This window comes from Acanthamoeba castellanii (genome assembly GCF_000313135.1).
Source record: "Acanthamoeba castellanii str. Neff unplaced genomic scaffold scf7180000084707, whole genome shotgun sequence".
Taxonomy (NCBI): Eukaryota; Discosea; order Longamoebia; family Acanthamoebidae; genus Acanthamoeba; species Acanthamoeba castellanii.
Window position 1 is genome coordinate 75,542 of NW_004457288.1, and position 25,180 is coordinate 100,721.

The window sequence follows — 25,180 nt, forward strand, 5'->3', positions numbered from 1 at the left end:
TATTACTAATTTATTTGAGCGTTTGGCGGGACAGGCAATGCGCGAGTGCTGCGCATCCTCATCCCGGCAGCCAACAGGCGGGAGAGCCCGTGCCGGACGAACTTCTGCGCCGTGCGTAGGCCTCGGTAATTATGTGTGTCTTGTGTCGTGTGCGCCGTGTGTGCGTGTGCGTGTGTCGTGTCGTGCTGCTGGCCTGATATCTGTGGAATGGCAGGAACTGGTGGAACAGAGAGACAGAAGGAAAGCAGACCACCAGCGAGGACGGAGAAGAGGAGGATGAGGAGCCGCAGGCACTCACTGTGGCGGTCCACTTCCGTGGGCTGCAGATCGGCAACTGGCGCAAGTGGAACGGGAAGAGGTACACGCGACTGCACGTCATCTACGCCATCGACTGCGAGCGCATGGCCGACCCGGACTACCAGGAACAGGTCCTCTTCATCCGCCCTCACGCACGCACCGCACGCATGCACCACACACACACACACACCACACACACACACACACACACACAACCAACGGCACACACACAAACACAGGTGTTCCGCGAGCTGCACGGGTTCTTGGGCGAGGGCAAGGGCCAGTTCGAGGACGGCCTGTTCGTCAATCTGCACCTCATCAATGCGCCGCCCGACTTTGGTCCCGTGCGCATTCTCGAGCGCCTCAAGGTGTGGTCCGTATGCATGTTGCGGTGAAGCTGCGGTGGTGGCAGGTGGTGGTGACCCAGTGGAGTTCGTGGTTCTTCGGCGCGCGACAGATTCCTCTTTTCGTCGAGCCCAGGCACTGGTGCCCGTTCTACGCCGGGCCGGTGGTGTTCGTGGTCACCTCCTTCACCATGCCTCCCGCCGACGCTGTTGCCGACGACGAACCTGCCGCCGGTAACAATTAACCACACAACATAACAAACACGACCGCACGACACGACACACGACCGCACGACACGACACGAACCTTGACTTTGGTGGGTGGGACGACAACAGAGCGGGAGAAGCGCGAGTCGCTGATTATGCGGGGGCTCGTGTGGCTCAGCAAGCAGCCGATGGCCGACCGACCTCATTCCTACGTGCGACCGGACGACAGCCTGTGGCTGTGCGCTCTCACCGACGCCCGCGCCGACGAGGAGCGCCGCGCCAAAGATGAAGCCACCGCCTGGATGAACGACCTGTAGATGCGGTGTCTGAGATTTTTGTCGACCACAAGCCAATGAAACGATTTGTTTTCATCTTGTCGACAAAAAATCGCCTCACCCCCGACACACGCGTTCTCGGGAAGGTATCGATGAAGGCAACGTTAGCGACCACGACAACATGGGCGGGGCTGGACGACAACGTGCGCGCGTGCGTGCTGCTCCACCTTGAACCCCGCGACCTCGCCAACGTACCCCCCCTCTGCCCCGATGTAGAAAAATTTTATCAAAGATAAATAAATGGATATATCACTAATTTATGCTATTTTGTGGCTGGCCTGCAGGTGGCGCAAACGAGCCGGGCGATGGCGAGGGAGTCCGAGGCTGATGCCGTGTGGGCCACGCTCTTCCTGCGCCGCTTCGGGTCCGACTTTTGGGGCGAACACGTCGGCCCGCACCCCTACCACGTACCCCCCTCTACCACCCATTCCCCCCCGCCCCCTCCTACCGTCGCGCTCTCTGCTAGTGCGCACCCCCCCTACCGTGGCGCTCTTACCACTCGCGACCGACCAACTGCGGCGCAGGAGGTGGAGGCGCCGCGCGCCAATGCATGGCTGGACATGCCGGCCGTCGCCGTGTTCGAGACCTTCGTCCACTCGGTCGCCGCCGCAGAGGCGCGCCCGAGCGGCAGCGACGACGACGACGACGACGAGAGCGAGACGGCGACGCGGCGCGCGCTGCTGGCCTTTGTGCGCGGCGAGCGAGGCGCGGACAGCAGCGGGCGACAGGGCGGCGGATGGAAGCGCGCCTACAAACGGTTCGGAGCCGCCGCCCTTTTTGTCGTGTGCGGTGCACGTGTGGCTGATGTGATCGGCGATCGATCGAGCAGGATGGGGGAGATGGTGCGGGCGTGGCAGACCTTCTGCGCGTGGGGCGTGCTGGTGGCGGGCGAGACGTCGTTCGCGCGCCTGTCGGCCATCGTCGACACCATCAAGCAGGGCATCAGCTCCGGTGCGTGACGCGAGTACTCCTCCGCCCCCGCACGGCAGCCGTGTGGCGAGCTTAGGCAGCGAACTAACGTCGGCCGCGCTGTTGCACGACGGTCTTGGCCAGGCAGGCTGCGGTACATGGCGTCGTGGAGCAAGGACGACCCGCCGCTGCCGTCGGTGATCGAGAACGTCGACGTCACGAGCCCCGCCGGTGCGACAATCGATTCGCGCGTGATGTTTGTTTATATATAATTTAATTTATAATTTCTATTTAAATAATTCATAATTGGACGAAATTGTGTGCAGGCAATGCGCGGGTGCTGCGCATTTGCGTCCCGCCAGCCCACAAGTGGGACAAGTCCAGCTGGACCAACATCTGCGCCGTGCGTCGGCCCAGGTATTTTCTGCCCCCGGGTATTGATAAAATACAAATAATTAATAAATTAATAATCCTTATAGGTAATAATATTATTCTTTTTTAAATTAAAAAAATGGTGGTGATTGCAGGAATTGGTGGAACCGGTCGGCGCAAGAAACCGGCGAGGAGGCGAATCCGGCCAACTACGCGGACGACGACGAGGAGCCGCCAGAGTACACTGTGGCGGTCCACTTTCGTGGGCTGCAGATCGGTAACTGGCTCAAGTGGAACGGGAAGAGGTACATGCGACTGCACGCGATCTACGCCATCGACTGCGAACGCATGGCCGACCCGGACTACCAGGAACAGGTCCTCTTCATCTGCCCACCACCATAGAGCAATGAACCCATAAAGCGCTCACGCTCACGCACACCACACACCGCACACCGCACACCGCACACGCACAACACAGGTGTTTCGCGAGCTGCACGGGTTCTTGGGCGAGGGCAAGGGCCAGTTCGAGGACGGCCTGTTCGTCAATCTGCACCTCATCAACGCGCCGCCCGACTTTGGTCCCGAGCGCATTCTCGAGCGCCTCAAGGTGTGTATAATCGTGGCGTGTGTCTTGCGTGAGTGCCGTGAGTGCCGTGTTGCGTGCTGACGGACAACACTCGGGTCAATCGGGTTCGGCACGCGACAGATTCCGCTCTTGGAGCGCCCAGGGCACCACTGCCCGTTTTATGCGGGACCCGTGACGTTTGTCGTCACCTCCTTCACCATGCCTCCCGGCGCTGCCGTCATTGACGAGGAGGAGCCTGCTGCAGGTCCCACACACACACACTCACAGCATATGCGACACCCGCACTGACGGTGGTACCGTGTGTTGTGTGTGTTGTGTGTGTTGTGTGTTGTGTGTTGTGTCATTATGTGTTGGACTACGCAGAGCTGATCATGCAGGGCCTGGTGTGGCTCAGCAAGCAGCCGATGGCCGACCGACCGCATGCCTTCGTGCGACCGGGCGACAACCTGTGGCTGTGCGCTCTCAGCGACGCCCGCGCCGAGGCGGAGCGCAATCTGTGATGGATCGGTGCGCACCTTCACGCCACCACTTTCCTACCAAAGCTGACCGGACCTCTCGAATTGCAGGTTTGATTTTTAGGCTGAATTTTCTACCGGGCGCCACGTTTCCCGTGTTCGGCGGAAACACACAGCGTTGGTGAACAAATAGAAACTCAAGAAAACCACCAAGCCACAAGTGAGGCCTCACTCAACAACCAAACTAGCATCATGTCGGCTTCTTCCTCGTGGTCTTCTGCACTCCAGGTGGGCGACGTTTTGTGGGTGAAGCGCTCCCCGCTGGGCGAGCACCACCTATACCACCACGCCGGGGTGGTGACACGGATCGACGCCCACGGCCGCCCGACCGAGGTGGTCGACTTCGGCCCCGGCGGAGAGGGCGAAGACATCCCCCTCTGCCTGGCCCTCACCACCGGCTTCGAGGCGGCGCCTCGGGTGCTCGAGGGGGCGGTCGCGATCGAATCCATCTTCCCCCCGAGCGACACGTTCACCTACGCGCGAGGGCCGAAGGCGGGTCAAGAAGAGGAGGTGCTCCAGCGCGTGGCGGCGTCGCTGGGGGTGCCGCGGCTGTACCACCTCCAACGTAGCAACTGCCAGCACTACGCCACGGAGATGAGCTGCGGCCAGGCCAGCTCGGCTGAGGCTTTGCTCCTGGCTGAGACCTTTCGGGTTCGTGTACCCCCAATTTTACGCAGAAGATGAAGATGATGATGACGAGATAAAGATGATGTTGCATCATCTACAGGACATAGGCAGTAGGCAGGTGGTAGAGGTGGAGCTATTCAAGGGCGAGGGGTGGCTGCCAGTGCTGGCCAACGGGCTGCTGACGCTCCTCGCCTCAGCCCACAACGAAGCGCAGCACCGCTACCAACTCTTCACGACCTTGCGCACCACCCACCTCAGCGAAACCAACCCGCAGAAGTGAGCGTGGCGTACTGATGTGCCAGGTGATGTACAGAAAAAGAGCAAAGAGCATCGTCATTACTAGACCAGAGATTTTGGTCATCTTGGCGGGAGTTTGAATTTCAAACGCCAAGAATCAATGGCGGGAATGTAGCAACTGAATCCTGCGAGCCCGTTCAACACGATCCGCTCCGAGACATCAGGAGCTGGTGCCTGCCACACGTACGAGTAGCAGCCTGACTTGAATTAAACTGCAATTTCTTTCATTTAACGGATGGATTCGTCCTAGCTGCCGAGGATGAGATGCACAGATTGGATGGACAAATCAACTCCCTAAACGTCTCGATGATATCGAAGCCCGCTGCAAGGAACGCCTTCAAACCCTCGAGAAGAAGATGAAGCGGTACCAAAGGCGCGTCGCTCTCGTGCAAGAAGTTGTAGAGGCCCTGGAGAGAGATGAGGAAGACGACGAGCTTGAGCCAGCATCCCTCACCACTCTGATGACACGCACACAACACAAGAGAGCTCGCGTGGAAAAGCCACAGGAGGTCATCCCCCACAACACCTCGTTCCGCTCGACCATTGTGGCCTCACACTCCTTTGTTGGTCGGTGTAGGCGGAAGAAGAGGAAGAGGAGCCGCAAGGCGGTGTAGAGGAACCAGATCCCTAACTCCTCCTGCCAAGACCACAACACCCGACGGGTCGACAACGGACACAACGAAAGCAACGAGAGCACCCTCGCCTTCTTGATTGTACAGATGGAATTGAACTGCATATGTAGATACACACATACACCTATGATGTTCTTCCCTTCAGTGTAATGTAGCTGTTGCCGGGGCTTGTTGTTCGTGCTCGAGCAAGGTTGCCAGGATGGCGCCATTGCTCTGGGCCAAGTCCACCGCCGATCGCCCGTCCCTGCAGCCACCACACGAACGAATGAGCCCTCAGGCCTCAACAACTCCTGAGCGGCCTAAGGGGGCAACATACCGCGACTGGAGGCGGGGGTCGGCTCCGTGAGCCAGCAGCAGCTTCACCATCTCGTGGTGGCCCTTCGTCACGGCGACATGCAGCGGCAGCGACACCCGGGTTCCGGTGCCGGAGACCACATTGACGTGTTGTCCGGCTCCGTGATCCAGCAAAAGCTGGGCTGTGATGCGCGACAGGCAAGCATGCAGCATTGTGTGTGTGTGTGTGGTGTGTGGTGTGTGGTGTGTGGTGTGAGGTGTCAGAGTTCTGTGGTAACGAACGCTATGTGCGGTGGTGTGTCGTGCCTAGGGTGACGTTGTTTTGGAGCACGGCTCTCGAAAGGACCTCAGGGTTGTCCTTGGGATCGACGCCGCGGGATATCAGCAAGCGAGCCACCTCGTTGTGCCCCTTGTCCACGGCCAGGGAAAGTGCGTGGTCGTCGGCCTCGGCTCCGAGGTCCAGCAGGTAGCGGACCACCTCGGCTTGGCCTGCGTTATATTCCATTACAACACACGTTGCCTTTTTAACATAACACACACACACACACACACACACACACACACACACACACACACACACACACAATAAATAAAGCTCTGATGTGTGCACCAAAGAACGAACCATAGCGAGCGGCGATGGTGAGCGCTGTCTGGCTTCGGAAGTTGAGGGACGCGTTGAGGAGGTCGCGCGACTCTTCGAGTATTCTGCGCACCACCACGATGCTGCCGTACTTGCACGCATGACGCAGCGACTCTTGGGCGTATTGCTGGGAGCAGAGAGCTCGCACTGAGCTTGCGATCGTGGGTGTGTGTGTGTTGTGCCGCGTGTGTTGTGATGCGTCTAAGAACGCTTGTGTGTGTCGTGTCGTGTCGTTAGTCGTGTGGTGTGCAGGGGTACGGTACTGAATTGAGCGCGTCGGTGATGATGCTGAGCGAGTTCTCATGTTTCCGTTTGCGCAGCTCCCATTGGCGTTGCTCGTGGGCGAGGGCGGCTTGCAGTGCGTCGCGCTTGGCTGCCAACGCCTGTTGCTGCTCGCTTTGGGCATTGCGCTGCCCCTTGAACAGGTAACGAAACGACTGAAACCACGAAACTGGCGCCCTGCCGCTCTATACGCACACGCAACACGCAACACGCAACACGCAACACGACACATGAGAGTTAAATTTGTGTCTGAGTGCGTAAACGGAGTGAGCGCACCATCTTGAGTCGGGTGGCCGGCACTGGTGGGCCGCCAAAGATTTTAGCATGCAGCGCGCGCCACATGGCCGCATCTTCGGTCAACCGTCGCCAATGCTGAGACGTCAGCCCCGCACTGTTCACCACAAACAATGTTGTTCGTTTTCTCAGATTGTGGGTCTCCATATGGACAACATGACATCACAAGACACGCGAGTGGAGGAAGAGACAGAGTACCGAAGGACCAAGTCGGCGGGACCCAGGAAAGAGAGGATGTGCTGCTGCACCTCCTGCGGCAGGTCGTTGATGTGCAGCCCCGACAAGGCAGCGTCGTCTGCGCGCTGAGTTGCTATGGTTGGCGTGATGGTAGGCTCTGCTCTCACCGTCTCACCGTGGTGGTCTACTCCTTCTTCCCTTTCCACCACAGGCGACGTTGCTTCTTTGGCCTTGACGCAGGAAGGGCCTGCCAGCTCTTCATCTTCTACTACTCGCCTGAACAAGACCTAGTAGAAATTTGAGTAGAGACTCAAGTGTTGGTTGGCAGAACAATAACAACAACACATATAGACAAAGATGGGGGAGCACACCTGAGCAGGGGAGGCCTGGCCCAGCCCCTTGCCCAGCCGCACGTCCACCTTCAGCGTGGGGTGACCGCCGCCCCCCTCTGGTGGCACCTGCGCCAGCACCACTGTCCAGCACCCGAGCACCACCGTCAGCGGTCCGCTGTCCTGCTCCTGCTCCTGCGCGTCCATGTCCCTCAGTGCAGTCACAACAACCAAGGCCTTGGCCTGAGCTGAAGGTGACACCTTAGTCACAAATACCATTCCCTCCTCTCCTGGTGCAGCCTGTGAGATTTCCCACAAGACAAAAGAGAAACCGAAACAGAAAGCGAAATTGCAAAATAATAATATCCTGTCAATAAAAGTAATGCGGGTATCTTAGAACTGCTTGATGGCTCAGGATGATGATGAAGAGGGACAGAATGGATAGGCCATCTCAACGACCAGGTCCCTCCACTTGCAGCGCGTGCACAGCGGGGCGTAGAGGCATGGACAAGAGGGCCAAGAGGAATTCGGGAGGCATTCTGCCGGAGGAACAGGTGAGACGTGGTTACTGCGGATCGCAGAGCGAAAATTCAACTTCTTTCCGCCCAATGCAGCGACAGCCCTCGTGCGGGACTCCAAACAACCGCACACACAACATCGCCCCCCTTGGTGGCGGTTGTCTTCTCCTTCACGGCCTTCTGCACACACACAGCTCCCCTCTACTCTCCTTGGCTCGCACCGCGACCTCTCAATCCACACTTGACACCGCATAGCTGCAGCTTCAATCTTTCATCTTTCATCTTCATCTTTCCTCCTTGCTGAGCCTGCAAAACGAGTAGAGGAGCCTCTTTCTCAAATACACCACACACCTCCAAAATGGCGCTCGTGCACGATAATGCTGCCAAGGACGCTTTCGTGGCGCATCGAGCAGCCCAGGAGCTCTACCGGCTCGGCTGCAAGGGCCAGACCGTGCAGCTCTCCTCGTACGCAGCCAGCCTCAACGGGGACAATATCGCAGACAGTAGCGTGGGCGTGGGCGCCCTCATGAAGATCGTCGAACGTCTAATGTCCTACTTTCAATCTTTCTACAACCTCGAAGAGGACCTTCAGGTACACAACCCCTCCCACCATACTCCACGGCCCCATGAAGATGGTTGCAGCAACGTGTAGAGCTCTAAATCTACCCGACCACGACAAAATACAGAAACGGGAGGAGCTGCGGAAGTTCAACGCCCTCGCACCCTTCATGCGCCTGCCACCGGAAATCATCTTCCACGTCTTGAGCTTCCTCTCCGCCAAGGACCTCGCGCTCGTGCAGCTCAGCTGCTCTGCCCTCGCTCGCTATGGTACCGTAGACGCTTCTTTCTGAAACTCAACGTGCGTAATGTTCACCTTGCTGACGAGGAGCACTTCAAACAGTCTGCGACGAATGGTTGTGGAAGCGGCTGTGCGAGAGGGACTTCACGCCGATCAAGAACGCTCTGGCCGGCTACTTCGGCAAGAACTGGCGATGGGTCTACCGCAGCAAGGTGGTCATCTTCAAGGGCCGAGGCCAGATCAAGGACGGTGACGTGGGCACGCTCATCACCAAGGACGGCAGATACGAAGGCGAGTGGTACGTTCTCCTGGACCATCGTCGCCATTCTTCGCCTTCTACGCCAACAAGGAGAATGTGCTGATCGTTTCTCGGCATCACCATCAACACTATAGGAAAAACGGCGAGCTCAACGGCTACGGCTTCCTGGTGAGCTCGGTGGGCAACATCATCGAGGGCCAGTGGAAGAGCGGCATGGGCCATGGCTTCGGCCGAGTGTCGTACGCCAACGGCGACCTCTACGCGGGCCAGTGGACCGACGGCGGCGTGACCGGCAAGGGCGTGTGCTACTTCATGGAGGGCACCGTCTACAAGGGCGACTGGAAGGACAACGCCGTGCACGGCCGAGGCTCTTGCTGGTTCAGCGACGGCAACAAGTACGATGGCGGCTGGAAGCTGGGCAAGAAGGGTACGCACTCACATCTCTGTGGTGTATTGTGCCGTTACAACACGCAGAGCAAAAGCTAACAGAGATCCTTCCTCTTCGCAAACATCACAGATGGCCCTGGCGTGTTCTACTGGAAGAACGGGGCGACGTGGAAGGGCGTGTGGAAGAACAACAAGCCCGAGGGCAAGGGCAAGCACTACTGCCCCGTCACCAACGAGACCACTATCGCGGACTGGCAGACCGAGTTCGCGTGCTGCGCCGACGCGGAAGCTAAGAAGGATCTTCACAGCGACATCCCCGCGCCCATCACGCCGCACCAGGTCGCCTGAACACGGGGCAATCGCAGCATCACCCTCCAGCACCCATCATCACAAACAGACAGGAAGCCAAGGGAGTGGTAGCATTGAGAATGCTGTCAAGCTCCTTGGCCACCCTCACCCCTTGTATAAAGTTGCAACATAGCTTGTAAATACTCTGTAGTTAGACCCACGCAGCAATGCTTGACCCGACCAGAGGGAAGAGAAAACGAAAAGAAATGTTATTTCTTCAGTCCGTTCAAGATGTCGGAGGCAATGGACCGACTGCACAGAGTTGTGCTGAAGGTCGGGGTTGAGATTTGGCCCACGTGGAAGGCTGCGAAGGCTCAGCCCGGAGCTCAGACACCATCGACTGCATCCGCTCAGTGGGCGCGTCAAATGCGCGATTTCGAGGAGACAATGAAGCCGGCCTATGACCTCCTTCTCCCCGACACGTCGGTCATGTTCCAGGAACTAGAGCGGGCGAACCACTTCATGTCCTCCGAATTGTGGCTTCTCAATCGGATGCTCTACAAGAACAAAAATCAGGTAAATTATTATGCCATTTTTTTTCCGATTTAATCTTGATCTCATCTCTTCTCGCGTGGTTGTGGGCTCAGCACGCACATGCGCACTACTGGCGTCATCTCGTGCACGTAAGAAGGTGATGACGAAGCTGATGGAATTGCAGCTCCCTCTACTCCATCAACGCTTCCCATTTTCGCCTCCCGCTAAAGCCCCGTACTACTCGCGCCTCCATCCCTTCGACTTTGTGCTACTCTTTGATGGGTGGTCCTCACACGCACGACCGCACACGCACACGCACGACCGCACACGCAAATTTACAGTACGGACACACCCAAGGGTGGCAAGAAGGAGGTGAGGCCGCACCACGTACCGCCGACGAAGGTCGAGCTCGAGTGCGTCCTCTATTGGCTCCTCGCTGTCGCGGTCTTTACCAACGAGGTGCGGCTCATTCGTCTTCCTCCTCCTCCTCCTCCTCTTCCCTCCTGATGTAAGGCCTCGTCGCTTACGTCAGGCCATTGCACACGCACGCGCAGGTGTTGAGCGTCATCGAGAAGGGCTCGCTGGACATGATGTCCCTGCTCGAGCAGACCTTCTTCATGCCCTTTGCTCTCACGGCCCTGGGAGTGTTGAGGTACACACACCGTTCACTGTTACATAATTATTTATACACACCTCAATAAAGAAACAAAACAATGTTTCCAGTATTCGATGTTTGTGCGACTCACCAAGCAATGGCGATGCGTGTGCTGTGTAGTCGGTTCTATGCGCTGTGCAAGTTCGTCCTCGTGCAGCTCGACTGCCTGTATGGCGCCCTGCACCGAGCCTTGGAGTTCTACCCCAAGAAGGTGAGCACTACTCGACTTTGGTGGTCCTATACATGCCATCTCGGCCCAGCTGAGGCTGATTGGCGCTCTTCTTCTTCTTCTTCTTTCCTGTCTCGAGTAGGAGCTGGACGTGACCACGGCGGATCATGCGAGCCGACGGCACGTGGTGGACCAGTTCGCCGGCCTTCTGGGCTCTCTTCCGGTCTTGCTCGAGCAGCGTCTCAAGGAAAGGTACAACCTCTGACCGCAGCCCAATGTCAGCCCCGGCGTTGTCGCTCACACAACCTCTTTTGCGCTCGCCCGTTTCACAGCGAAACGGCGCAGTCCGTGGCGCTCGCGCAGGTCATGAAGCAGATGGCGGCCACCTACACGGAGGCCTCCCAGTCTCTTGCCTTGCCAGCCCCCGCGTCTTCGTCTGCGACCACAACAACCTCGTCTGCGGCTGCTGTAGGCACTTCGGCGACTACTAGCACTCCCGCCTCATCGACGCCGTCATCATCGTCGCGTAAGCGCAAGGCCGCCGCGAGCGTCAGCGTGCCTCCGTCGCCCGCGGCCGCAGATCTCCCCCTGCTGGTACCCATAGCGTCGACGCCGACGCCGACGCCGACGCCGACGCCAAAAGCGAAAACGAAAGCGAAGGCGCCGCCATCGGTCCAGGTCATGGAGGAATCGGCCTTCAAATACCGGGAAGTCGGCGCCCGCGCGAAGAAGCGAAAGACGAGCGAAACAACGACGGCGACCACCGCCACCGCAGCTTCTCCTACTCCTGCTTCGTCGTCATCGTCATCATCAACAACGGCCTCGATATCATCTTCAACTCCAGCAACGCCAGCGCCGGCGCTCAAGGCGGTATCGATGAAGCCGGCGACGACGACGCCCAAGAGTAAGGTGAAGAAGAGTGCCGTGTCGATGTCAGCAGCACCACCTGTAGCAAAGGCCGGGGCGACCGACAACGCCAAGTCCAGCGAGAGCCTGGATGACATCATGGCCGCGCTCCTGCCCGGGAAGAAGACCAAGAAGCCAGCGACGCCCACCACGACCACCAAAGCAGCGGCCACCACGACGCCGGCGGGCAAGGAGGAGGCCTCGCCGGCCGCCGAGAAGGTCGCGACGAAGACAAAGACGAAGAAGGCGAGCGCGGGCAGCCTGGACGACATCTTCGCGTCGTTGATGCCCTCGTCGTCATCATCGTCATCCGGCAACAAGAAGACGCCAACCAAGAAGAGGAAGCAGACCCACTAAGGCTTGTAGCGCGGCTTTGTTTGATGGAGGGAAGCAGAAGCAGCAGCAGCAGCAGCAGAAGAGAAGAAGGAGAGGGCTGAGGTGATGGTGTTCAGTCGACCTTCCACTTGCTGGCGCACTTCATGCAGCGGTAGAACGTAGAGGACGGTTCGTCGGCCGATCGCGTCTGCAACTGGAAGAAGTTGGCCCGGTCGTGTCCACACTCGGGGCACTTGGCTGGTCACCGCCACCACCCCATCAAAGGAGACGTGGTGAGATGCCGACATGCAATCTTTGAAATAAATGATCATAATAAATATCATATAAATGACGGAGCAGAGAGATGTCGAACCTTCGGTCTGCTGGGCGTTCTCGAACACTTCATCGCCGAGGATGTCGTCGACCTGTTTGCGTTCTAGGGCCGCCTTTTTGCTGATTTTTTGATCGATCCCGAAAACGTAGGGGCAGGTATTGCAAAAGAATCGCAGCCTGTTCTCCGGTCCGGCCTCCACGAGCAGCACATTTGCACAGTACGGGCAGAAAAGCACCATCTAGATGATCTTCTGCTTCCTTTGATGGCGGGAAAACAGCCAAAACCTTTTATCTTTATTTTCTTTCTCATTTTGCCACCTCGGCGTGGAGCACAGGCGTGATGAGCTGAGCTTCGCTTATCAACGTCACCACCATCCGCAACCACAACGGGGTTGCGTCATGGCGACAACGACATGACGAGACCGTGGAGGTCTTCAGCTGAAGACGCAACCATGAATGAGCCGCTGGGACAGCCGCAAGAGGAATTGATGGAAAAACGGGGTGAATGTACACCACTGACCAACGCCGCCAGACCACAGCACAGGCACTCGAATCAGACTTGGCCACAGCTCTACAAAGAACACAACACGCTAACAACACCACCAACACAACACGACATGTCCGCTACCGACGCCGTGAGACCCCTCACCCAGTTCAAGGGAATGGTGGACAAGGAGCTTCACCAGTTCGAGCAAACGCAGTCCTTGGCCTCCTTCGCCTTCCCTCCCTTGAGCGCCGCTCAGTGCGATGTCGTGTACGCACTCCCCCCCCCCCAAATTTCCCTTTCTCTCCTGCTCACTCGCACTCGCACGCACCACCGCACACGCACGCACACGCACACACACGCACGCACACGCACGCACGCACCAAAGACGGCAATGCGCGCAGAAGCACGGATTGGGTCCGATCGTGGAGGTGAAGGGGGAGAAGGGGAGGCTGATCGTGTGGAAGAAGGACCGCGTGCCGTCGAGCGTTGAGGATCGGCAGAAGGCCGACGTGGAGTCACGCTTCGACGAGCAGCACGAGTTTCTTCTGTGGGACGCCAGCCAGGGCACCGAAACCCAACTCCACGCCAAGTAAAGATCAAGTGAGTTTGCACCTCTATCTATACTACACCACGATGATGTCCACATGTTGTGGCCAACATTCAACGTACTGAGTGGTGCGGGGTAAATATGAATATGAGTATTATTATGTTTCATACACCAGCAGCTTTAAAGTACATTATGTGCGCGTGTGACAACGGACCGTCCACTGGGTTCTCCCGGCCCGACCGACTGATGGCGAAGGTAATCATTTGACCCTCTTGTGCTTCTTGGCGATGTACAATCGCAGCGCGTTGCCGTTGATCAGGGACAGTGCGTACTAGGTGTATGTACAAAAGTTGAAAGTGCGGTAAGCTCGCACGCCTTCAGCAAGGGGCTTTCAAGGTTTGGCGGTGCGGTACCTCAAAGTCGCCCTGCTTCTTCATCGATACCTTATCGCCTTCTGGGTCCTTGTACTTGATCACAGGGACAAACTTGAACTCCTTCTCCAGTTGCTTTTGCAGATCCTGCCCAGGCACAATTGATTGCCACAGACACATTCATAAATGAGTGACCTAAATGAAGCACAGCAGAAGATGAGGGACTCACCTTGTATGAGCTTCCCTCCCTTATTCGCACGCATCGTGTCTCCTTGTTGTAGAGACATTTCACTAACAGCTCCGGTTCCATTTGGCCGACTGGAAACACATTCAGAAAGAGTAAAACGAAAGTTATGAGAAGAACGAAACGGGCGTTGACGTGCATGTGTGCGGTGCGTGGCGTGTGCAGTGCGTGTGCGTGTGCGTGTGCGTGTGCGTGTGCGCGACGTACTGGAGATGGCGGAATCGACGGACGAGAGAGTGTCATCGTACAGAGATGCATCGTCAAAGGTGTCCAGATTGGCCCGCAAGTGGTCCAGGTACTTGAGGAATCTGCCGACAAGAGGGGGAAGACGGTAAGCAACAAAGCAACACCAGCGTCACTGCCCAAAGACGAACGGAAAGAAAGAGATGACAGAAATTATGAAAGGCTTGAGTACCGTAGTCGGTGGCCCAATTTGGAGATAGAGAGGGCCTTCAAGTCGAGCTTGGTGAGGGACAGGAGCAGCTTGCCGGTGATGCGGTTCTCGTCAAACTCGCTTTTGTAGGCGCCGAATCCGATCTGTGTGGTTTTGGCCGAAACCACGCAACATGAAATGAGCTTATCGAATCGGAGTTTAGGACCACCACATGCCTTACGCTTAGTAGGCAACCAGTTCGACGCCACGGTAATTCGATGCCACGGTGTTGCGTACCATTTCCAACCACAGCGACACCTCGTACACCGACCACGATCGCGGGTCTGTGTGCGCACGCAGATGACACATGTTGAAACAACATTACAGAGGTGCAGCTTGGCAGGCGTTAAGTGGGGCTGGGTTCTGGATGGTATGTCCGTACGTTTCTTCTTGAGATAGGGGTCGATGAGGCTCGTGATGGTTCGGCCGACCTCAGCCAGCCATACCCGCTTCTCAGCCTCCGAATCCGCCACGAAGACGATCATCTGCTCGGTACCGACCACCCAACAGTTGCATAAGTCGAAGTGGTGTCTGAGGTTTTTACGCGGAGCGACAAGGCTCGAGGCGAGAGTACCTCGTTGGTGCTGTCCTTGACGACGAACACTCGCGACAGGTCGTAGGGTATCATGAGGTCCTTCACCTTGCGTCCTGTCCGGACCTCCGACTCGCGGCAGAGGGTCACCATCATCGTGGGCTCCCGGGCCTGCCGTGGAGGGCAAACGTCGCCGCAGGTGTAAGCGCAGAGACGAAAAAGATGAAAGATGAAAAGTTGTGGCAGAAGAGGGCGCTGCGGAAACTGTACCGTCTGCGAGGGATAGTAAAGCATGGTGTTGTCTTCGAGCTTGATCCACCCTCGGATCCATTTGTTTGTTGATTCCTCGCCCTGTTGTTTTGCATTTTGTAGGTGACGAGGTGAACGGAGAGATCAGACGCTAGCGGGTGAGGCAAGGGCGAGGTAAGGGCCTGCGATGCGAACCTGTGTAGTCAAGAAGCCCTCCTGGCATCCAAACACTTTGTACTCGCCGCTGTTGTGGCCTTCGGAGGGGGGTCCTTCATCGTCCGAGTCCGAGAACTCAGGCATAGCCGGAAGTTTGCTCTGGCTCCTGGATCCACGCTTTGGAAAAGCGCTCATCTTATTGTTGTGCCCTCTGCCTGTGCGCCCCACCTCCTCTCGTCTTCGTTCGTGTTGTTTTAGTATTGTTTTGTTTCTCTTTTGTTTTGTTTCTCTTTTGTTTTGTTTGTTGTCGACAAGTTCACGCAGGCAACACGTTGGCGGGAGACAGTCGCGTAGCACAAAACAGATCACAACAACCGCAAACGAGAGAAAATGGCCACGTCGGCGGATGGGGGAGGTGGCGGAGAAGGGGGCCTACGACACAGACGCCTGACGGACCTCATGCAGGAGGGAGAGGGAGCTGGCTCGACTGAGCCCAAGTCCAAGATGACCCGCAATCTCTCCTTCTCTGGCCAATTCCGAGTCAATGCAAGCCGCGTACCCGCGCCCGTCGTGAATCCCTTCATCAACGAGAGTATTGCCATCACCGGCTACGAGTGGTTCAAGGTTCGCCATCTTTACACCTATTTTTTTGGCTTATTTAATTCATCTTGTGGGTCCTCCTCCGTTTTACTTTTACTACAAGTACACGATGCATTAAACAATGTTATAAATATAACAATTTATTCTAATTAACCAATGTGCTGGCGTGCAGCTCGTGGTGGGTAGCGTGCTGTTGGCGCCTATCAGGCTCGTCCTCATCCTGCTGCTCCTGGTGCTCGCTGTGCTCCTCGTCAAAATCGCCCTGCTTGGTCTCTCGGTGCGCGACATCCACGACAAGCCCTTCACCCGCTGGCGCAAGAACGTCCTCCTCCTCGTCAGGTGCTCCCACTCTCTCGCTCTCTCTTCCTCTTCGGCTACTCGCTGCTCGCTGCTCGTTGCTACTATCGATACTTGCTATGACCGTGCTGCGAGTACTACGCTGAGCCAAGGTGGTGCTGACGGTGTGGGGGAACCACCAGGTACATGGCGCGTGCACTCCTCTTCGTGTGGGGCTTCTACTACATCCCCGTCAAGGGCAAGCAGGCCGACTTCGACGAGGCTCCCATCCTCGTTTCCAACCACGTCAGGTACCACAAGACTCTCTCTCTCTCTTCCTCTGTCGTTCTACGAATCTGTGCCAAGTAGTACGAAACGTGGCTGAACCTATGCGTCGGATTGCATCAGCATGTTCGATGTGCTGTTCTTCTACTACTACGAGCTTCCGCGCTTCATCAGCAGGAAGGAGAACATCCATATGCCGTTCGTCGGTACCGCGAATCACCCAACCGAGTGCTATTCATGTTGGAGTGCTCAGCGACAACCTGTCTGTAGGCACCGTACTGTGCGCGATGCAGGGCATCTTGGTCGACAGAAAGGATCCCGACTCGAGGAAGAAAGCCGTGGAGGCCATCAACGAACACGCCAACAAGTCCGAGAGTACTTTCCTCCCCCACTTAACACGTGTTTAGCGTTTCCTCTCAAGTGCGCACCATTAACTGGCACCTGTGGCTCAGGCGAGGGATGGCCGCGACTGCTGGTGTTCCCCGAGGGCACTTGCACCAACCAGAAGGCGCTCATCTCCTTCAAGAGCGGCGCTTTCAACCCTGGTAGGCTCCTCTATTCTCCTTGAATGGTTAGCGAAGGCATCTGACGTGTGCGGGCTTCATCACCAGGTAAGCCTGTGCAGCCGGTGGCGATCCGGCATCCGTTCATCCATTTTGACCCGTGTTGGGTGAACGGCATCAACCTCCCGCTCCTCATGTGGCGCTCCCTCTGCCAGTTCTCCAACTACCTTCAGGTAACCATCAACTCTTTGCAGGTCCTCCCGTGGTGCTCTTTGTCTCAATAATGACTTTTCACTTTGCAGGTCACCTACCTGCCTGTTCACAAGCCCTCCAAATACGAAAAGGCCAACCCGCAACTCTTCGCCAATAATGTTCGGTACGCACGCGCACGCACTCGCTCTACATACGACACAAACTCAGACATACGGGAAAGTGCACTTTCTGACGAAGAGATTGTGCACATGCGTCTCTCAGGGCGCAGATTGCGCGCGCGCTGAACATTCCTACTACTGAGCACGGCTTTGACGACGTCAGCTTCGCCATGGAGGCCATGAAGCTGCAGGAGAGGCCCGAGGGCTTCGGCGAAGTCGACCTCAAGCACCTCCGGTACGCCGTACAGCTGCCCTGAGCGTATTGATGGTTATTTGGCTCACCATTTGCGTATGTGAAGTGAGTACACTCGAATGAGCCAGGAGGACCTGAACAAGCTCCTGAAGAAGTTCTCCAAGTTCGACAACGACCGCAGCGGCGACATCACTTTCCATGGTACGTTCGTGCGATGTCAGCGTTCCCCGTGTCCGATACGTATTTACACTTACCGACCGCGTTGCGTGCTTCACCGATACAGAATTCCGTGAGGCGTTGGGTCTTCCCAATTCGGATTACGTGAAGCGCCTCTTCCGCCTGCTCGACACCGACGACTCTGGTACAACTCCGGGTCGCACCGACGCCTTTTTTGGGTAGAGCAGCGAGAGCTTACGCGGTGTCTCGCGCTATGACTCTGTTTTCAGGTTCGATCTCGTGGAAGAAGTACATCAGCGGCATTGCTCTGCTCTCCGAAGAGGTCCGCGATGACGAAGCGATCAAGTTCGCGTTCAAGCTGTTCGACCAGAACGACGATGGTCGCATCGAACAGGACGAACTCTTTGCGTACGCACGCACGCACGACCGCACACGACACGCGCCACACATTCTCACATGCTCCTCACACACTTCGCCTTGCTCGTCGTTCAGGATTCTGAGTAACGTCATCACCACCATCTCCCCGGACGAGGTGGAGCAAATCTTCACGCGCGTCGACTCCAACCAGGACGGCTTCATCGACTGTGGTAAGCCCAGCCTGCCTGGCCTGTTGCCTGTATCGCCCGATCGCCACCAACTCACTTGTGTGTCGTGTGTGTCGCGTGTCGTGTGTGTGCGGTACGTAAAGACGAGTTCACGGGTTTCCTGCGAGAGAACCCAGAGTACATGCAGCTCATCTCCTTCCGTCTGGCCGAGAAGCGGGCCGAGGAGCAGCACCTCCAGGAGGCCAACGAGCGGGCAGAAGGAGAGGAGGCGGCAGGCCAACAGAAGGACGCCTGAACATCAACAGGCCTGAGTAGTGTTTTGTATGAGGTGGCGGGGTGGGATGTATTTCAAGGCAACTGGGTGTGTTGTGTGAATGTAAAGATATTAAACTCTTGATGTGGGTTGATAAAAATTTGTATTATTTACAAAGACCAAGTTTGGCAATGCAATATCAGCCGCTGCTGTTGATGCTGGAGCTGGAGCTGCCGCCAGCCAACATGGTGGTGGTGGAGGTGGAAGTGGTAGCGGAGGTGGGGCTGAAGTGTGGCACCGTGGCGGCGGTGGCGGAGGCGTGCCTGCCCTTGTGCGTCCACCGGCCCTCCTCGTCCTCCCAGTCCCGCTCCAGCTTGCGCGCGATGTTGTCCAGCCCGAGCGCCTCCATTCCGTCCTCGAGAAGATCCTTCTGCGATGCCACGTGTGTAAAGTTGCCGCACACTGCGTGTTTTGTGTCGTGTGTCGTGTGTCAGGATCGTCCATGCGTGTTGTGTAAGTATGGAAATGTGAATCTGCACCTTTGCAACAGCAGCAGCAACAGCAGAGACAGCAGTAGCAGGGAATCCAATCAGTCCAGCTCGAACTCTGTAGACCACCATACCCAAAATATGTAAATAAATAAAAAAAAAGTATTACCTGTCAGTAAATTAGCATGGTCGAGTAAGAAATACAGTGGATGGTGACCTTGTAGGTGTCGTAGCCGTAGGCGTAGCTGTGGGCGATGGCCACCAGCATCATCTCAATGCAAATGATCAGATTCTGCAACGCGGTTCCTACGAGTCCGTGGCTGTCAGTCCTACACCGCACACACCGCACACACCGCACGCACCGCAGCGTACCGATTTCCTCTTCGCTTTGCCAGTCCTTGCCGAGGTGGACGTTCTCCTCGTTGAGCACGCCAGCCAACCGAGGAAGGCCATGACGATGCCCTGCCAGAAGGCGAACATGATCACCAGCTTGATGCACAGAAACTTGGACATCGGGTTGAAGGGCTTCAGCTCGTTCTTGGTCACGTGGTAGAACAGCACCAGGAAGTACATCGACACTGCCCTCACAATAATAACGTGAGTTGCGCACTCGCGTTGCGTGTGCCGTGTGCCGTGTGCCGTGTGCCGTGTGCCGTGTGCCGTGTGCCGTGTGCCGTGTGCCGTGTGCCGTGTGCGCACACGTACCGGTGATGGAAATGTTGTCCACGATGGTGATCCACAGGTAGCCCTTGTTGAGCGAGAAGTCGCCGTCGCCATACCTAATGTTGCGGCCGAACCGCACACGCACACGCACCACCGCACACGCACACGAGCGTCCTGGGGTGAGTTGACTGCGTAGTTCCAGGAAAAAGGCGAGTGAACGTGCCAGCCCTTGGACTCCAGCACCGCAGCCAGCACCGCCAGGCTCGGCTGTGCACAAATAAATGCAAATCAAGTAGTAGTGAGACAACACCACACAGACACACACACGACCGCACGCGTGACCGTACGCGCGACCGCACACGCGGATGGAAGGAGGTGCGTGCCTTGAGGACGACGAACTGGAGGATGCAGCGCTTGGCGAGGAGGAGGAAGCTGGCGCCGGGCTTGAAGGGCGGGAAACAGCAGGTGGGCCACGGGTGGCCCGTCACGGGCTTGCTCTCGAGGAGCGCCACCACGCGGCCCTCGCTCACCTCCCACTCGCGGTCGCGCACCCGACGCATGGACTCAATGCTGTCCGGGTCGAACTCGTCGTCCTGCAGTCTACGCCCAAATTAATTGAATCATAATTCAATCATAAAGCAAAAAAGCATAAAACGAAAAAAAATAATAAAACAAAAAAGAAAAGATAAAATAAGCACATATACTTACCCTTAGTATTTATTAGACTATTATTAGATTATTATTTTATAAGTATTATAAATTATTTGGGGGCGGTTGGGGCACCTGTGGTGATCGAAATCGTATTCGTAGGTGTTGATGAAGGCGATGAGGAGGTTGAAGAATTGGTAGAGCACGTAGGCCTCGTAGGCGTCGCGTGCCAAATCGAAGTAGAGCGACCACTCCTTGTACTGCAGGGAGAGCCAGCTGTCGATGGCGTAGATGGGCACCATCAGCAGGATGCGCACAATGTGTCGTTGCAGCTTGGGCTGGGTGTAGTTGCGCAGGTGTTTATAGACCAGGTAGAGGGAGAGCAACGTCGAGAGGGCCGTGCACAGGCCCGCCACGAACCACACCTTCTCCCACGTGTCCATCTTTTTCGATTTCGTTTTGTTCTGCCGCCACAGTGACAGAGTTTTCTTTTTTATTATCATTTTTATTTTGAAATAAAAAATCCAGAAACAAAGAAAAAAAGAAATATAATTATTGTGCTGCTTGGTCAAGCGTGGGTGGGGCTGAACTGGACGAGGTAGCGCAGCTGCTGCTTGGCGGAGTCGTAGATCACGTACTCGTCGTCCACGAAGTCTGAGGCTCGCTTGGCGTAGCGGCCACGCCTTTTTTAAGACCATGATACACGTGAGCGCAGCGTCGAGAGGGCAGCGAATAACAGTGAGGCGAAGGGGGGGGCTGTACCGTGGCAGGAGTCGAAGCCCTGGGGCGGCGCGGTGAGGTGGGGCGTGATTTGGCGGTAGTCCATCATGCGGCCCAGCTCCACGTCGACCAGCAGCATGAAGCGGTCGTCGTTGGGCGCCTCCGCCTTCTTGACCGCCTGCTGCTCCTTGCCTCCCCTCCGCTTGCCTGTTCGGTCAGCGTCAGATCAACGACGCACGACGCACGACGCACGACGCACGACACACGACACACGAAGGCAGTGGATCAACGAACCGCCTTTGGGAGGAGCGGGGCCGGTGGTGGGCAGGGTCGCCGGCAAGTTGGTGTACTTGACGCTGGAGTAGGAGTTGTCGCTGAAGTAGATGCCCTGGCCCAGGTACCCGAAATCGGTGCGCGCCGATAGACCCTAATGTGCACGTTCGGTCCATCACACACGCTCACCGGTTGTCAATAGAGCGAAGACGAAAGCGAAAGCGACAAAGAAGACAAAGAACGAAAATGAAAACGAAAATGAGGAAGATGACGGGTTCACCTTGGACACGACGACTTTGGGCGGGAGGATGCCTCGAGAGAGGAGGCCAACAAAGTTGAAGACCTTGGAGGCGTGGAACAGAAGGCGCTTGTTGTTGGCGGTTGCGGCGTCGTCGTCCGCCGGCTCGTCGTCCGAGAAGCTGGCGAAAGCCGACCGCCTCGCCAGCGCCTTGGCCGTCTCACCGCCCGCAGACTTGTCGATCGCGAAGACGTTGGCCACCTCGAGCGTCATCGCATCGTGCAGCTGCGCCACGACCGGCGGGCTCTGTGTCGACCCCATTCGTCAGCACCGCACACGTAGCACACACCACCGCACACACACACGCAGCACACGACACGCGGCAGCATGCGGGGCGCGGTACGGTCTTCTTGCGGAGAAAGTGGGCCTGAATCTCCCGGTACTGGGCACTCGACTTGTCCAGTGGCTTGATGCTGCACTGGAGGGCATTGTACATGCGGTCGATCTCCGACGTGGCCGACGTCCTGCTTCGCATGTTGCTCGTCTGCGCGTGTGTAGTGTGCGTGTGCGTGTGTGCGTGTGCGGTCAGCAACAACACGTGCTAATGGACATGAGGCGTAAAGACGAAGGGCGCACCTCGATGATGTCCTTCATCAGCTGGAGGAGATCCTGCTTCTCCTCGAGAAACTGCAGGTTGCTGATGACCGCCTTGTGGACCTCCTCCTTGGTCGTACCCAGCCGGTGCGGAATCATCGAATAAAAGTCCTGCGAGAGCCTCACAATCCTCGCCTCCCTCTTCTGCGTGCGTGTGCGGTGTGTGTGCGGCGGTGTGTGCGGTAGAGTGTGCGGCGTGTGCGGTTGTGAACACCAAGAGAAAACCTGGATTGGCGGGGGTTGACGGTACCTCTTCGTCGTCGACATCGGCACCCTCGGCGGCGAGGATGTCGTTGAGCTGCGCGAGCACGTCCTCGCCCCGCTGGATCTGCTTGCGGGAGAGGATGCCCAGCGGGGTCTCGATACCGCGCGTGGTGATCTTGGCCACCACCGTCTTGCTCACCGACTCGCTGGCCTGGTCGTACAGGTGCTTCACCAGCCGCTGCACCTCCTGCGGCAGCGCCGATGCGCCATCTCTACGCTCCGGCTCCGCCTGACGCGATGCCGCATTCCTTTCCGCATTCTACCGTGTACGTGTGTGTCGTGTCATTGATCGCGTGTGTCGCGTGTGTCGTGTGTGTCGTGTCATTGATCGCGTGTGTCGTGTGTGTCGTGTGTGTCGTGTGTGTTGTGCGTGTCGTGCTACAAACCTTGTCGGAGCCGATCTTGGGGGAGACGGAGACGAGGTCGACGTGCTTGTAGCCCTTCTCGTCGGCCATCTTCTGGGCCATGACGTGGTCGTAGAGCAGCTCGGCGTCGGCGAGGGACTGCAGGTAGCGCGTCTCCTTCTGGCCGATCTGGGTCTTGGCCGAGTCCAGGTCGTCCGTGCGTCCGTGGTGAGTCAGTATGCGATAGATGCACCTCCTATTGTAATATTAAAAAAAGGTAAGAATATGAACATGTAGTGTATATAAATATATGAGTATGAGTATATGGTATTAGCGCACCCGGGGTTGTCAGGCGACACATATTCATTGGACATGTGCAGCTCCATGCTGTAGAATTTGTTGTGGTTGTCCTTGATGTCCATGCACTACCCGCCCACGCCGACGTGTCAGCTCAAACCAACAACGTAACGAAAGTCGATTGGCGTCGATCCGGGCGCGATGAGAAAAGAGAGGCGCCTGCTGACGTACGTGGAGGACGTCCATCCGGAGGAGGTCGTAGTTGGACGCCGGGAAATAGGGCTCCACCTTGCCCCCATAGCTCCACACCGACGCCTGGGGAATCTCTGCGATGATGGTGTGGATCATAAATAGGCACCGGTGCGAACCCCACCCAACTCCCGGTGAGCCAGTGCGTACTCTTTCGCTCCGTGGTCACCGACGTTTGGTCTTCTTCTCCTTCTGTTGCGTCCTGCGCCTGTGTGTCGTGTCGTGTGTGCATTCTTAGAATTCCACTCTATGGAATGTGTAACATTCCACTGCAGTGTGCATACCTTGGAGGCGCCGAGCCGTAGCTGGGCGAGAAGGTCGAAGGCCGGGTACTCCTTGACGCGGACGCCCTGGCGCAGGCACTCGTCGAGCCACTCGCCGGCGATCACGTGGAAGACATCGTCGCCGCCGGCCCGCGCCGCCGGCTTTTTGCCCTCCTCGACGTACTTGCGGGCCTGGCGGATCTTGCCCGAGAGGTTGTCGGCCACCTCCTTTGGCGTGGCGACCAGATGCGTGCAGCGGTCGTTGAGCATGTAGCTTATCGTGCCGCCGTGCCGCTTGATCTGGTCGGTCAGCTCGGACTTGCGCTTGAACGCAAAGTGCTCCGAGAACGAGAAGACCAGGCCGGCAAACAGGTCCGACGGGGCTGATGATGATGCTGTCGACGAAGAGAACGACAACGATGAAGAAGAAGACGAGTCCTCTTGGTCGAACCACTTGAAGGAAGTTGAAGACGATGATGATGATGAAGATGAAGATGACGGTGATGAATATTTGCTGGCTTGGTTGGCCTTGAGCTCCTTCATGACGGACTTGACTCTCGGCCCATTCTCGGAGGACTTGGCCCACTGCTCCACCTTCTTGGTCACCGCTCTGTCCACCGCCTCCCTGCCCAGTCGACCATAATACGTTCGCCGTCCTGGTTACTCGCGCGACCGGTCACAGCACACGACACACATCGCACACGCACACGACACACACGCGGCACATGCATGAGCTTACCAACGCAGGGGCCTGGAGGCGGATTCGAACTCGGCCTGGGCTTCCTTGCGCACGTCCTTGACCATCCACTGCGCAATGGCCTCGATCGTGGTGTGCTGCCGCCCGTCTGTCGATTCGCCAAAGTACGTCAAATAATTAAATAATTAAAGAAATAAATAAGTAAAGAAATAAATTAAATGAATAACAATAAAAACAAAATGAAGAACAAAGGGAGAGTACCTCCACTCTGGCTTGAGACTTCCTGCAGGGCTTGCTCGTATCGAGCCTCGCTCAGGAAGAGCTCGGCGAGCTCCTCCTCCGAGTCAACCACGTCAACATGAATGCTGACCGCCTTGTCGAAGGAGAACAGTCAAACCTTGATGATCGTGATGGTGATGATGGTGACGATGGCGATGATGATTGATTGCATACCTCGTTGGTTGTGGCGTTACCTCCGGCGTCTTTCTTCTTCACCATCTGGTGCGTCTTGCCCTTGGTCTTGAAGGCGTAGGCCGAGAAGAGCTCAACGCTCAGCACGTCCTTGAAGGAGCCCACCTTCCTATCGGCCAGATCGACCGGATACCACACCACACCTTGCATGACACACACCGCGTGAGTGTGTCGTGTCGTGTGTGTCGTGTGTGTCGTGTCGTGTGCGAGTGTACCTTCACCGGGTCCCCTGATGTTGAACTCCTGGAAGACCCAAGGGTCGAACCTGTCCACCTCGTCCACGATGGCGTTGATCTTGGGCAGTTGGCCCTGCACCGGCGGGTACACACACAAGGGGGGGGGGCTGCTGTGTGAATGGTCCGTCAGTTGCATGCGGGAGTGACCTCCAG

At 57.0% G+C, this 25,180-nt stretch overlaps 12 protein-coding genes across 12 annotated transcripts in view; 7 read left to right on the forward strand and 5 right to left on the reverse strand.

Moving 5' to 3' along the window:
• The window catches only part of ACA1_140400 (Fbox domain containing protein), a gene marked incomplete at both ends in the record, with an annotated part of 1,699 nt that extends 534 nt beyond the window's left edge, over window positions 1-1,165 (forward strand). Inside the window, 5 exons of the mRNA XM_004334109.1 lie at window positions 78-115; window positions 215-428; window positions 537-674; window positions 710-875; window positions 978-1,165. Coding sequence (XP_004334157.1) covers window positions 78-115; window positions 215-428; window positions 537-674; window positions 710-875; window positions 978-1,165 — 744 coding nt within the window. The remainder of the gene's footprint in view (window positions 1-77; window positions 116-214; window positions 429-536; window positions 675-709; window positions 876-977) is intronic.
• A 110-nt stretch (window positions 1,166-1,275) lies between these two features.
• Window positions 1,276-3,550, forward strand: ACA1_140510 (Fbox domain containing protein; the record flags this gene model as incomplete). Its single annotated transcript, XM_004334110.1, has 8 exons — window positions 1,276-1,374; window positions 1,468-2,134; window positions 2,237-2,323; window positions 2,419-2,509; window positions 2,620-2,839; window positions 2,943-3,071; window positions 3,171-3,294; window positions 3,414-3,550. The coding sequence occupies 8 exons, from the start codon at window positions 1,276-1,278 to the stop codon at window positions 3,548-3,550; spliced, it is 1,554 nt and encodes a 517-aa protein (XP_004334158.1).
• Window positions 3,551-3,757: 207 nt separating this feature from the next.
• On the forward strand, window positions 3,758-4,472 carry ACA1_140520 (uncharacterized protein; the record flags this gene model as incomplete). The annotated part of the gene is made up of 3 exons (XM_004334111.1): window positions 3,758-3,982; window positions 4,058-4,216; window positions 4,293-4,472. The coding sequence occupies 3 exons, from the start codon at window positions 3,758-3,760 to the stop codon at window positions 4,470-4,472; spliced, it is 564 nt and encodes a 187-aa protein (XP_004334159.1).
• Window positions 4,473-5,262: 790 nt separating this feature from the next.
• Window positions 5,263-7,344, reverse strand: ACA1_140530 (F-box domain containing protein; the record flags this gene model as incomplete). Its single annotated transcript, XM_004334112.1, has 8 exons — window positions 5,263-5,365; window positions 5,438-5,592; window positions 5,762-5,904; window positions 6,038-6,182; window positions 6,319-6,522; window positions 6,614-6,728; window positions 6,830-7,095; window positions 7,180-7,344. 8 exons carry the CDS (start codon window positions 7,342-7,344, stop codon window positions 5,263-5,265), a joined length of 1,296 nt encoding a protein of 431 aa, XP_004334160.1.
• A 669-nt stretch (window positions 7,345-8,013) lies between these two features.
• ACA1_140540 (MORN repeatcontaining protein) lies at window positions 8,014-9,448 on the forward strand (the record flags this gene model as incomplete). The annotated part of the gene is made up of 5 exons (XM_004334113.1): window positions 8,014-8,247; window positions 8,342-8,483; window positions 8,557-8,752; window positions 8,848-9,140; window positions 9,231-9,448. 5 exons carry the CDS (start codon window positions 8,014-8,016, stop codon window positions 9,446-9,448), a joined length of 1,083 nt encoding a protein of 360 aa, XP_004334161.1.
• Window positions 9,449-9,835: 387 nt separating this feature from the next.
• On the forward strand, window positions 9,836-12,009 carry ACA1_140550 (uncharacterized protein; the record flags this gene model as incomplete). The annotated part of the gene is made up of 6 exons (XM_004334114.1): window positions 9,836-9,964; window positions 10,280-10,381; window positions 10,477-10,574; window positions 10,698-10,788; window positions 10,889-10,998; window positions 11,079-12,009. The coding sequence occupies 6 exons, from the start codon at window positions 9,836-9,838 to the stop codon at window positions 12,007-12,009; spliced, it is 1,461 nt and encodes a 486-aa protein (XP_004334162.1).
• A 91-nt stretch (window positions 12,010-12,100) lies between these two features.
• ACA1_140560 (RNA polymerase III, putative) lies at window positions 12,101-12,539 on the reverse strand (the record flags this gene model as incomplete). Its single annotated transcript, XM_004334115.1, has 2 exons — window positions 12,101-12,225; window positions 12,341-12,539. 2 exons carry the CDS (start codon window positions 12,537-12,539, stop codon window positions 12,101-12,103), a joined length of 324 nt encoding a protein of 107 aa, XP_004334163.1.
• A 378-nt stretch (window positions 12,540-12,917) lies between these two features.
• Window positions 12,918-13,380, forward strand: ACA1_140570 (uncharacterized protein; the record flags this gene model as incomplete). Its single annotated transcript, XM_004334116.1, has 2 exons — window positions 12,918-13,054; window positions 13,173-13,380. The coding sequence occupies 2 exons, from the start codon at window positions 12,918-12,920 to the stop codon at window positions 13,378-13,380; spliced, it is 345 nt and encodes a 114-aa protein (XP_004334164.1).
• Window positions 13,381-13,593: 213 nt separating this feature from the next.
• On the reverse strand, window positions 13,594-15,514 carry ACA1_140580 (SAM domain (Sterile alpha motif) domain containing protein; the record flags this gene model as incomplete). Its single annotated transcript, XM_004334117.1, has 10 exons — window positions 13,594-13,665; window positions 13,748-13,852; window positions 13,935-14,023; window positions 14,157-14,257; window positions 14,365-14,486; window positions 14,620-14,666; window positions 14,765-14,867; window positions 14,957-15,085; window positions 15,185-15,265; window positions 15,359-15,514. 10 exons carry the CDS (start codon window positions 15,512-15,514, stop codon window positions 13,594-13,596), a joined length of 1,005 nt encoding a protein of 334 aa, XP_004334165.1.
• Window positions 15,515-15,778: 264 nt separating this feature from the next.
• Window positions 15,779-18,564, forward strand: ACA1_140590 (EF hand domain containing protein; the record flags this gene model as incomplete). The annotated part of the gene is made up of 14 exons (XM_004334118.1): window positions 15,779-15,943; window positions 16,092-16,258; window positions 16,399-16,506; window positions 16,604-16,686; window positions 16,751-16,855; window positions 16,933-17,025; window positions 17,092-17,216; window positions 17,286-17,359; window positions 17,458-17,589; window positions 17,654-17,748; window positions 17,831-17,908; window positions 17,994-18,132; window positions 18,217-18,311; window positions 18,413-18,564. The coding sequence occupies 14 exons, from the start codon at window positions 15,779-15,781 to the stop codon at window positions 18,562-18,564; spliced, it is 1,611 nt and encodes a 536-aa protein (XP_004334166.1).
• Window positions 18,565-18,721: 157 nt separating this feature from the next.
• On the reverse strand, window positions 18,722-20,764 carry ACA1_140600 (Transmembrane protein 34 family protein; the record flags this gene model as incomplete). Its single annotated transcript, XM_004334119.1, has 8 exons — window positions 18,722-18,952; window positions 19,228-19,302; window positions 19,383-19,588; window positions 19,716-19,789; window positions 19,839-19,861; window positions 19,893-19,940; window positions 20,033-20,273; window positions 20,457-20,764. The coding sequence occupies 8 exons, from the start codon at window positions 20,762-20,764 to the stop codon at window positions 18,722-18,724; spliced, it is 1,206 nt and encodes a 401-aa protein (XP_004334167.1).
• A 125-nt stretch (window positions 20,765-20,889) lies between these two features.
• ACA1_140610 (Poly(ADPribose) polymerase catalytic domain containing protein) overlaps window positions 20,890-25,180 on the reverse strand; it is a gene marked incomplete at both ends in the record, with an annotated part of 7,330 nt that continues 3,039 nt past the window's right edge. Inside the window, 16 exons of the mRNA XM_004334120.1 lie at window positions 20,890-20,975; window positions 21,084-21,248; window positions 21,336-21,468; window positions 21,595-21,858; window positions 21,956-22,096; window positions 22,189-22,350; window positions 22,457-22,729; window positions 22,857-23,070; window positions 23,154-23,239; window positions 23,343-23,437; window positions 23,511-23,568; window positions 23,645-24,279; window positions 24,367-24,468; window positions 24,582-24,693; window positions 24,774-24,934; window positions 25,007-25,100. Coding sequence (XP_004334168.1) covers window positions 20,890-20,975; window positions 21,084-21,248; window positions 21,336-21,468; window positions 21,595-21,858; window positions 21,956-22,096; window positions 22,189-22,350; window positions 22,457-22,729; window positions 22,857-23,070; window positions 23,154-23,239; window positions 23,343-23,437; window positions 23,511-23,568; window positions 23,645-24,279; window positions 24,367-24,468; window positions 24,582-24,693; window positions 24,774-24,934; window positions 25,007-25,100 — 2,781 coding nt within the window. The remainder of the gene's footprint in view (window positions 20,976-21,083; window positions 21,249-21,335; window positions 21,469-21,594; window positions 21,859-21,955; window positions 22,097-22,188; window positions 22,351-22,456; window positions 22,730-22,856; window positions 23,071-23,153; window positions 23,240-23,342; window positions 23,438-23,510; window positions 23,569-23,644; window positions 24,280-24,366; window positions 24,469-24,581; window positions 24,694-24,773; window positions 24,935-25,006; window positions 25,101-25,180) is intronic.